At 34.6% G+C, this 11,974-nt stretch overlaps 1 protein-coding gene across 1 annotated transcript; it reads right to left on the bottom strand.

The window, feature by feature from the left end:
- Window positions 1-4,838: 4,838 nt before the first annotated feature.
- Window positions 4,839-8,393, bottom strand: LOC113062964 (phosducin-like). Its single transcript, XM_026233073.1, has 4 exons — window positions 8,280-8,393; window positions 6,687-6,752; window positions 6,205-6,353; window positions 4,839-5,857 (listed from the first exon to the last, which is right to left on the bottom strand). The coding sequence occupies exons 2-4, from the start codon at window positions 6,733-6,735 to the stop codon at window positions 5,342-5,344; spliced, it is 714 nt and encodes a 237-aa protein (XP_026088858.1). The 5' UTR covers window positions 6,736-6,752; window positions 8,280-8,393; the 3' UTR covers window positions 4,839-5,341.
- Window positions 8,394-11,974: the final 3,581 nt, after the last annotated feature.

The raw sequence follows: 11,974 nt of genomic DNA, 5'->3' as shown, positions 1-11,974 counted from the left end.
TTTTTCATTGCAATGACTCCTCCCCCTTTGCGTCAAACGTAAACATGCTTATTAATATTTCCTAACAGGAAACACCCGTCCGCCAGGTGACGCTGAGCGGCTCATTCCAATCAAATCGACGTGAGTCATTTTTGTATATATATATATATATATATATATATATATATATATATATATATATATATATATATATATATATATATATATATATATATATATATATATATATATATATAAGCCACTGAAAAAAATCTAGTAAAATCGATAGCGAGGCCAAGCAAGCTGATCTCTGAAATATATTTGCTACTTTAATTTGATCAGCGATGATGACACTGGATTACTGACAAACCCCGGATTATGTACATTAATGGAAACAAAATAAAGCTATACAGTATGACCAAGCAGCAGCTCGGTTCGTACAAATACATGAACACAAGAGGGAGATGTAGTATCATAAATGCACTGTCGACTTGTTATTCAAGGTCAGTCAGAGAAAAAGAGTGAGATATGGATGGTGTGATAAAGTTTGACGTGCAACCTTAGTTTAACACTTTTTTTGTCAGATTTGTTTCAATAGTCAAATATCTGTAATGCAGTAAAATCTACATAAACGTGCTTTTAGTAGCTACAATTCTTTCTCTGTTTGAGTTACATTTTTTATTATCTTTTTTATATTCTTAATAATCTACTCACTGTCCATAAATTTGGATAATAAATATCTTAAAACATTTTTCTTGTTGATTTATGTATTGTTTTAAGAAAAAAGGAATAATGTGCACAGTTATAATGATTTATTATTTTATTTTGTTACAGTTTTTGTGATTCATGTGATAACTGAAACAGATTTATGTGCTGGTTTTTACTTTTGTTTAATTTCTACTTGGCTCATCATACTGTATCTCATACAGTTTTGACATTCAGTTGATGAATAGCATTACCTGCCTTTGCCTTCTCTTTTTTGCTTTTATTCTCTAGCAGTTTTCCATTCCTTAGACCAGTCATAACACATATCAATGTGGCCGCAGATGAATAATCAATATGGAATTTTCAAATGGAAGCAAAAAACATGCAATAGTTGTTAATGCCGTTAGTTGCTCCTCGGGCACTGGATATTATTTACAGTAAGACTGTCTGTATGGAGAGATAGTGTAACCTCGCCTCTCTTTGCTATGCAGCCTTAACCTTGAATCAGCCAAGCAATGCTCTCTCTTTCCCCTCTTCCAAACGTCAACACACTGTAGAAAATAAATACCCATGGGAATGTCTCAAGACCTCACAAACCTTATTTCATGTTTTGAAAATGCTGCCTTTCTGTTGCTTGCTTAGTCTATAGGGCCAATGCATCATAATTACTGAATCAATAAAGAATTAACTTTATTGATTAAGTCTTGCTTTTTTATGGTCCAATGCGTCAGAGCCATTGGTGGTTAAACATGGAGTCTAGTTTCCTGTTTTCAATGTCCAAAAAAGGCAAGTGGATCCTGGGTAAGTGTGTGTGCTTAATGGAAATGTTTTATTTGTATGGAATTTATTTCCGTGATTTATTGGTTTTTTTATGCCCAAATCCTGGTTTCCATGGTGACATATGGGGAAAATAAACTTAATTACTACAATACTATACCTTTGCGTGACAAAGCTACATAAAATGTTGAGTAAGAAGAGGGTAGGAAGTTTTCAAGTATCTGTCTGTGTGTGTGGGTGGTGAATGGCGTTGTAATTTTCATACAAAGCAATGTTAAAAAGCCCTGTGACTTCACTTCCCCTTCACGTCGACCCTCCAAACCCATCTCGGTCCAGTCCTTCACACATGGCCCCATTTACACCTGACATTAACATCCATCATGTCTGTCCACCCACTACCTCTCCTGGCTGTGTCCAACATCATTCCCAGAAGGCCTTTGCCACCAATACATTCAGAGCTCAGGAAACCTGTTAGTCTTTTTAATTATTTTCTTTTTTGACATTTTGGCTTGTTTGAAACATTATTTTACACTGTTTTGTCTTCTTTAATTCATGACACATTTGTTTTATTTCTGGCCCAATTCTAAAATGTTTTGTTTTATTGTGTTGTTATTTATTCATAATCATTCACATGCGTGATTCATTTTGTCAGAGGTGAATTCCTGTGGTTCTGTCTGGGTTAAATTATTACTTACCTCACACTCACAGGCTACTTACACAATGCTTTATTTTTTAAATTAGACCACAATGATGATAGGAATACTGCTATGTTATCATGAGGACCCATCTATATAATTATTTTATTTAGTTTTGTTATGTTTAATTTGATTACTATACTGTGCCTTACTGTTTCCTACAAAATATCTTCACAGATATTCTGCGTTAAATGGAAGGAGTAAAATGTTTAGAAACATTCTGTAAACGTCAACCGGCCCTTTCAAATTAACATCGAGAAAAATAATCCTTGATCAGATTAAAAACAAAAATGGTTAGCATCTCTAAACATGTTGTTTTTATATTTTCAATACAGTTTCAGCCTTGGCTAACATAACAGATTCAAAAAGCATGAAAGCATATTAGGTGGTTTGTGATCATGTGTTTATTTTAAAATCAGGCTTTTACATCAGCTAAATGAGAGAGGTCTTTATGTGGGACATTTCTCTGTGATGTTTCTTGTGAAAAAAAGGAGGAAAATGAACAGAACTGAACTGTGACCTCAACCACTAACAATTTAGACGCTGTCCAGCAGTGGTCAATACATATTTGTTTCAGATCTGTATGAACTGCAGTCTAAATTAAAGTGTATTAATTTAGATATTATTAAAATCCATATAAACTATGAGATGCTCTATATGTAAGGATGTACTGTACATACTGTAAGTTACATCTGAGGCCAGTTGCCTCTACACTCTGTTTCTTAAGAAACAGTTTAACCAACTAGTTAGCCAAGGGGTAATCAGTCTTATTTTTTGGATTCAACTTAGAGTAATTGTTGTTTTTATATACCCAAATGTAAAAAAAACAAACAAACAAACAAACAAAAAAACATTTGTATGTACAACTTGTAAGACTTGTCTAAGCCTTTTACCGACTGGCGCCTGCTTTTCTAACGTTTTTAATATATTTTGTTTTTCTATTTTGATTTTTAATATTACATAGTACATTAATTTAGGACAGTACAATAACTTTTCTCTATTATATATATATATATATATATATATATATATATATATATATATATATATATACAATGCATACTTTACTGTCTTATAATACAGTATCCATACTATAAAAAAATCTTTTTAGTCTTTCTAAGAACCTGTGACAACATGTCTTAGGAATTAAGTCCAGACGATGATTTGGCTGTGTGGGCTACTCCTTCACACATACAGGAGGCAAATTTGGTGTCAGGTGTAGATGTTGTCAGAACATGTTCGTGTGAAGTGCAGAAGACCTCGTCGCACGATATTGCAAGAGCACGGCGTGAGACACATAATGTTACCACAAAATCACCAAAGCCTGCAGGCCCTCAGTGGGTGTGTCTGCATGGCTTGGCCCTCAAGAGAAAATATGTTAGTCTCAAATTGGTTTGCATGTCTTTTTCAAATATGAACCAGGCAAAACCCCAGAGGCTGATGCAATAGTGTTGCAATTGCTGTTGAATTTGTTTTGAACTATGGTGAGATTAAAAACCTAGTTTTAGGTAAGGTAACAATCAGGGCCAAATTATAGTTTTTAAGCATATACATGCATTTGCATGTTCAAAGTAAGTAGGTCCTTTAAAATATTTATTCTACAATAGTTTTTTGAAAACACATATTGTTGGAGTGAAAATATCCTGCATGATGACAAAGATCTTGGATTTAAATCCAGTAATAAAATTCCAGAATAAGCTGATAAAAAAAAGAACACACACACTTCTCATAAAAGCATGGCAATATGGGCGTATAGCCACTTACTGCACCGATTAAGCTTACTGACAGCATGATAGCGCTACAGTATATGTTTGTTTGCTGACTCCAGGTATTTCCAGCTAAACCAGCTATTTCCGGAAAACAGCAGATAACCCACTCTAAAAAGAGGATATCACTGAAAATCCCTGTCTTATTTAGTAGCCATCAACAGTAGAATGTCTTTTTCTGGCTCACTTCTTCATAACCCGTGGCTCATCAGGAGTTCAGCTAAATCCTGATCATTGCTCTTACTATGCAACTCAACTCAAAGGAAGATTCCCATAAATGCATAATTAGAGCACGTCAAGTTATGTGAAAACGATTGGAAAATGCATAAATGTGCAATACATATCTATTCTTTATACATTGGAACTTTTGAACCTGCGGGTCATGGTTAAGTCAGTTGCACAGATTGTGTTTCAGCAAGTGCCGTCTCGCTTTCCAAACCACATTATTGCTCTCTTGATTGATTCTGTTCTTCAAATGCTTTCTCCAGGGGTGACATGTAATTTGTATGCAAGTGGAAACTAAATCTACAGTGCAGTCAGAGGAAATGTTGAACGTTTCCACTTGTTTTTATTTACGTATGTCTAAAAATACAGTTTACATCAAAATCTCCTGGTTCATGCAAAATCCAGCCAAACCAGTTTGCAGTAAGGAGGTTAAAACCATCCCCAACAGAGAATAAAATTTGACTTGGTATTCTGCTTATCTTGAACATTACAAAATTTCTGTACATCCCGAAAATCATGGTCAAGCATCGGTTAAATAAATATTTTTCGATTTGCTATCCAACATGTGAATGAGTTTGTTTCTTTATCCAAACAAATTTGGAGAAATTTAAAATTACATCACTTACTCATCAATGGATCCTCCACAGTAAATGATCACGTCAGAATAAGAGTCCGAACAGCTGATAAAAACATCACAATAATTCCACAAGTAATGTGGTAACAAGTAACATGAAAAGAAGCAATTCACAGTTTGAAAGCCAATAGAAAATACAATGTTTTGTGCTGCTTTGAAAGAAAGAGCTCTAAAACCGATTATGGACCATTCTTATTTGCATCATCTTTTGCTACATGCAATCACATTTACATAAATATGTGCATAAGCATGAAACATGACACTAATTAATTCTTCTCTAATCCATATTCATGCAATTGTCTATTTGCTTATATGAGAAAACATGATAGTTTAATATCTCATTATCTTTCTTGACTTAATTGATTCCATTTCTTGTACTGTACAAAACATTCAGTAGTTTTTTCTCTACAATTCTCAAAGAGATCTTTACCCTGAGATGCATGTGCACACGGATGCATCTCATCTTGTTAGCTGGAAGAATAATGAAACTTATTCTTGTCATATTCAGTAAAACATTCCTTCCATACATTTCATCCACTCCTACTCTCTGCCATTTTTCATTACTCCACATCTGCTTCATCCTCATCAGCTCCAGGGCCACATTCCTTCTCTGGCAGCAGTCCATATTCATTGAGGAAGGCTTCTACATCGGTAGCAAAGAACTCCTCGCTGAAATGCTGCGTAACAGCCAGGAAGTTCCCCAGAAGCTCTCCAGCCTTGTACACTAACAAGGCGGGCAGCACGTCATCTGGGAAGCGCTCGCTAGCTCCAGTGGCAGCCGCGCTAATGCGGCAGAATTTAACGCTTGAATATTCTGTGGCCAGGCAATCCATGCAACTGTTAAGTGCCTCACACACCTGCACTCCATCTTTATAGATGTGCACCACCACCACTGTGAGACGGTGCTCCTTCTCAATGACCTCCAGAAAGTCCTCACCACTGTCTAGGTCATACACGCCCTCAAATTTGGGCCCGAAGCTCAGGCGCTCATGCATCTCCTGCATGCATTGCTTGCGGTACTTACGCAGACTTTTCTCATCATCTTCTTTTATCAGCTCGTACTCCTGAGCGCTCATCTGGGAAGTGAGAAAGGAGGAAAATTAAAAGCTTTAATGCAGAGTTAATGTTAAGGCTAATGCAGAGTTATGGAAATGACAACTGCAATATGTTGCTTCTGAAATTAAACAACTGAAAAATCATTAAAATATTATCTTCAAATACTTACTTTGTATTAAGTCACTTTTTCTACCTATCACAGTAATGTTAGATGTATAAACTTAACATAGTTATTTTTGACCAAAGTAATATTGTAAATGAAGACCATGCATTTTTTTATGCATATTTTTGCAATCTAATTTAGAATAGCATTGATTTTCTTCAAAGAACAAATTTTTATTTTCAAATTATGGTCAAAAGAGGCAACCTTGCGATTGAATCCACCCACACAGGAGTCTCTGGGCTTGTGGGGGGACGACATCTGTCTTATCAGCTCTCTCTTGCTGGGAGGCAGAGCCTCCTGGTCCATGCTCTCCAGTTTAAATTTACGCCAGTCATTGATGACACCCTTTGGTCCTAGAGATGGTTGCAAAATTAAATGCTATAAGTGAATGAATAGATGAGCGGATTACATCCATACATATCCTCTAAAATATTAATGCTCCGATTAGTTATCACAACTTAGAATTCAACATTAGAATAAGTAAAAAGTGTTGTTCCAACTTTGGTCATGCAGATAAACAAATAAAATATTTAATCAATTTTATAAAGTGTTATTTTGATTGGATTTATTTTAATTTTATGATTTATGAAAACCTTTCTGTCCTCATTTTGCATGCTTTTAATATATTAGATTACTTTCCCTACCCATTCATTTACAGTCTCACAAACAATAAGAACCACACCGACCTGTGTGAGTGACAGCCACTGGTTCCTCATCTACGATTCTGTCAGACATTTTTATTTATTGATTATCTGTGGAAAAAAGTAAAATCTTCATCTCACAAATGTTTGTCCAAATAAATACAATTTTCTTATTAGCTTCAACAAAAGCTGCATGTCTCTGAACATCTAGCTTATAAACACAGAAAACATATTTTTTCATTACTTTTACAGGAAGTCAAGATACATTTAATCTTCAATTCCAAGAAGCAATAGCATCAAACCTTAATTGAAATGTTGGCACGTGCACAGCGTCTTTATGTCGCTGAAGCCGATCACTCTTTCTTAGAAGATATTAGGTTTATCAAGAGTAAGAAGATCAGATTACTCCTTGATCCAATTTGTTTGCACAAGTGGGTGTTGTCGATATGGTGTCATGGAATGACAAATGAACTGTCCTCAAACAGCTAATAATATGCATCAATTCCCATTTCAACCCAGACACTTTAAATTGGTGTAAGTCAGTTTTATTGTCAATCTTTTGAATGCACATTTCTTTGATTCTGTTTGATTATATAAGCAATACATTGCCAATGCCAACATTAAAATTAGCAATGCAGAACATATTTGGTTGTGTTCATGTCTGTCATTAAGTTGATCTTTTTCATATGAGTTTGAGGCTGAAATCTCAATAAAGCTCATGTACAGACGTATGGACATCACTGCAGCAGATTAGTTTTCATTTTGCACCGCCAGCCTTTGACCTCAAACCCCCTCCAGCCCCTGTACCTTTCACTACTCTCAGTAATTCACTGATCCCTAATTGAGATTACAGCTATGATGCAATGCCTCAGCTCAGTTGGCAACCATTACAATGAAGTGACAGCTTTTTTAGAGGTTGCTTCAGTTTTCTTTGTTATCTCAAATATTTCAAACTTAGATGATTTGTTTGGGCACACAGATTACTCTAGTCTTCCATTTCAGTTTGCTTCTTGGAAAGTGGTGTTTTAAGATTTGTGTCTTTCCTAAAAAAACAACAAAACAACACTATTTTCATATTTAAGCACTTTCATGATTACTCTGTTTTTAGCCTCTTTAGGCTTTTTATGAAAGCCTCTTTATTCTTTTATCAAAGTCTTCTTGAATGAATGTTGGCATGAATGTTAGCATAGTTTTCTGATATAAATATACCATAGACAAAACTACCGCTATCTGCTTTAGCTTCATAGAAAAATAAAATTATGCAGTCACTTTAGCATGCAAATCACATCAACATAGACTCATTTGGCTGTAACATAACATCACAACTCATCAAAAGTATATTAAGGTCTATGATTGCATAGGCTTTAGTTAAATAACACCAACTCACTTAAAGCTGCAACACACAACAAACAGAAAAAGATGTATCTAATCTGAGTAAACCTTAGTTAGGCTTTAGTTGAATAAAACTGTGGACTTTAGTTTAATAACCCTGTCACTCACTTAAAGCCTTAAAACAGAACAAACAGGAAAATAAGCCTCTAAGCATTAAGGTGAATAGACCTTAAATATTATGGAACTGCGTGAGTAAATCAGTTTGATCCCACAGAAACCTACTAAATCATATAGTTGCCTGCTCACCTTTTTTACCGTCCGAATACGTCCCTTCAGTGAGCTGTTAATGTGGTCACTATCACCATTAGCGTGTCCTTCATGCTTTTTTGTGTTTGCATGGGGAGGGTACAAAGAAGCTTTCTTAAGTCAAGATACGTTGGGCAACTCTGTGCTCCTATGCAGAAATAGCACAGGTCACCTAAGAGGATTTTAGTGCAGTAATTAGACTGTTTAGAACACAACCAAAGACAAAGGTATCATTGCTTTGAGAGGACGGAGTGGTATAAAATATATTAAGAACAATGTGGAGAAGAACAGTGTGGCTGTACATAAGTTTTAGACTGTGAACCAGAGTGTAACTCAACAGTTGGTAAAATGAATATCATTGGTATCTGATGGATGCCATCAATTTGAAAATACATTAAAAAAACAGTCATTTTAATTATTTTTTATTTATTTAGTTATTTTTTTATAAAATTACTGTTTTTACTGTATTTTGCGCAATGAATGCTGCCTTGGTGTGCAAAAGAGACTCATTTCAAAAATATTTGACAAAAATCATACTGAACCCTAAACTTTTGAATGGTGTATACAGTATATTTACATCTACATATGTTTCAGTTTTGATTGAAATAGTTACTAAATATTGGAGAGGTGGATGAATTAAGAGAAGAGGGTAATGGAAAGAGAGACAGAGGAAGAGGAAGAACAAGAGAGAAGAGATAAAGCAGCGCTGACTGTTCTGGCTCAGCGAATGTAAACGTACAGATGGTACATAAATAGGATTGACCTCATTAGTGTGAAACGCTCATCTTTTCAGCCTAACTATTCTTCGCTATCCTTCCTGTATATATCAGATTGACATCATAAACAAAATCTAAAATTATTTACTTAAATTAGCCCAGTCGATAATAAGACACACAAAATACATTTGATCTTTTCATTATTATTATTTATTTTTTTTTCTTTTCTGTCTGATGCAGCTTGAAAAACCTTCAAATGGGTGAAGAATAACTGAATTTCTTTTATTTATTGTAACCTAATTCTGATTTTCTAGGAAGCCAGAAGTGGAAGTTGTGATTAGTTTTTTTTGTGATAGTTGCATGACATAGCCTGATGACTATACCTTATATGACACAAGCTTTTGTCATTTTTATTTGAACCATATGGTTTGAAGAAATCCATACTGGAACTACAGTTAGAATTTCCTTTGCTCTCATTTCCTGTAGTTTTCTTATTAATGTAATTGCACAGAATGTAATGCTATGTTCCATGGAAATATATGACTTGGAATAACAGTACAACTGTACACTCGTTAGTCAACAGAGCAACCAGGGATTCTGTTTTAATCAAAAAATTGTGTGATTCAATGCTGATACTATGTACCTTCCTTTCTGTATTTGCCATTAATGACCAAAAGAGTCATTAATCACTTAGATGTCATTAATTACAACTCTTTTTTTGCCAAAGAGTGATTTGACAAACCTGAGGTGTGGGAGGTGAACTGTAAGTTATTAGTTGTGAGGTAAAAGTGGATTTTTTTTCTGCTCATGGAGAATGGAGAATGGAGAAGCTCATAGCCCAAGTTGCTTGAAGTCCAATGTTAAGTTTCCACAGTCTGTGATGATTTGGGATGCAATGTCATCTGCTAGTGTTGGTCCATTGTGTTTTTTTGAAAACCAAAGTCACTGCACCTGTTTACCAAGAAATTTTGGAGCACTTCGTACTTCCTCCTGCTGACCAGCTTTTTGAAGATGCTGATTTCATTTTCCAGCAGGATTTGGCACCTGCCCACACTGCCAAATTCACCAAAAGTTGTCAAACTGACCATGGTGTTGATGTGCTTGACTGGCTAGCAAACTCACCAGACCTGGACCCCAGAGAGAATCTATGGGCTATTGTCAAGAGGAAAATGAGAAACAAGAGACCAAAAAATGAAGATGAGCTGAAGGCTACTATAATACAGCAATATAGGCTACTGTGAGAGAGACGCGTCCATCCAGTATGACTCAAAATAATAAACAACAAAGTTAACAAAACGATTAACCGTTGAGCGAGAGCGCTTCTCTGCTGTCTTCACGTGCTTTCCACAGTCTATCGGAAACTTGTTATTTCAAATTAATAAAGTTGTACGATAATAACGCGTTAACTGGCCCAGCCCTATATACATATATATATATATATATATATATATATATATATATATATATATATATATATATATATATATATATATATATATATATATATATATATATATATAAATGTAAAATGTAATATATATATATACTTTTTTGAGAGAAATGACTTCTATCCATTAAAAAAAATTATTAAGTATGTGATCTCTTTTAAAACAATAGACAGGAAGAACTCATGCATAGCCTTGCTTCCCAACTATTATGAAACTTTTAATGAAAACCACTGACTCAGAGTGTGATGATCACAGTGTTTTTAATTTTTTAATTTTTTTTTTATCTGAATGAAGATATATGAATGAAGATGCATCACAGTGACCCACAAAATACCTCTCTGTCTCATCATATTCATGTTTCCATTTACAGTGAAGTATCTGAAAGTCCGAGATTGCTTCAAATAAAAACTGCCGGAATTCCTCAAAAGCTTTTAATTTTTCGCTGGTCAGACTGAGCAAACATCTTTTTGAGAAATGTACAATAAGATGTCTGCCTATGTGATAGGCTACCTCGCAGTCCTCTCCAATAATAGACCTATAGTATCAATACAATCTGTCCTCGGTTTTATACATTTATTTAATGTAGGGGAGCAAGCCCAAACCACACCTCATAAATAAAACAAGCATATAGTTTTTTTTATTTTTTTTTATTTTCAAGACTCAATAAATTATTATTATTATTATTTTTTAAATTAGCTAATGAAATTACTTTTTTTTAATCTAACACTTTTATTGCATTATACAATGATTCTATCACTTATAAGTGACCAACAGCAGACCCATTCTGGCTGAAATCTATTTTACAAATCTCATCTTTACCAGGAAATGATTTGCATTAACTTTCTTTTAGTTTTCTCATTGCTCATAGACAAGCAGACTTAAAATTTTGTATATTATTTTCAGACTGGGTCTAATTCAGGCTCCTTTGCTAACTTCTGCATTACAACAAGAGGAAAATTTGCATAAGACGAACTTCTCTTTCAAACACATATTCAACTGTAGCCTACACAGAACATCGGACATGATTTCTTGTTTATGCCTTTAATTTTAGGCATTCATTTTGTGCAGTTTTCAATATATTATATCTTGTTATTTCTATATTTCATCTTTATATTTGTTAGTGAAACAAATGAAAAAAAAAACGTTTCCTAAGTTTTTTCTTTTAAGCAAAATAAAAAAGAGGTCTTTGATCACAAACATAGACTACAACAGTGTGTTGCACGGACGTGCATGAACGTGTATTGTGCAATCCAGCAACCCTCAGTAGGACTGTGTTTACGCAAGGAATCACTATCGCTCTCTCATTCCATGATTCATTTAATTTCACAGATTACTCATGCTCATTCATAAGGTTATATTTTTCTTTATTTTTTTTGACTGTGGTTCCCCTTCTCACAATGCGAGAAAAACAATGACTCATGCAGGTTCTGCGCACAGCCACCAGGTGACAGTACATGCACAGTTACCACTTCCTGTTTGCTCCTTAACTCAAGGGATAGTTCACCCAAAATGAAAATTAACCCATAATTTT

This window comes from Carassius auratus, chromosome 45, assembly GCF_003368295.1.
Source record: "Carassius auratus strain Wakin chromosome 45, ASM336829v1, whole genome shotgun sequence".
Taxonomy (NCBI): Eukaryota; Metazoa; Chordata; class Actinopteri; order Cypriniformes; family Cyprinidae; genus Carassius; species Carassius auratus.
The sequence above is the reverse complement of the archived record's forward strand: the minus strand, read 5'-3'. Positions and strand labels throughout refer to the sequence as shown.

Bases quoted from the DNA above. Each gene is read 5' to 3' on its own strand.
- LOC113062964 (XM_026233073.1), bottom strand. From the start codon at position 6,735: ATGTCTGACAGAATCGTAGATGAGGAACCAGTGGCTGTCACTCACACA. The intron at 6,354-6,686 runs GTCGGTGTGGTT...AACCATCTCTAG, and splicing joins AGTGGCTGTCACTCACACAG to GACCAAAGGGTGTCATCAAT. The intron at 5,858-6,204 runs GTTGCCTCTTTT...CTCACTTCCCAG, and splicing joins TGGGTGGATTCAATCGCAAG to ATGAGCGCTCAGGAGTACGA.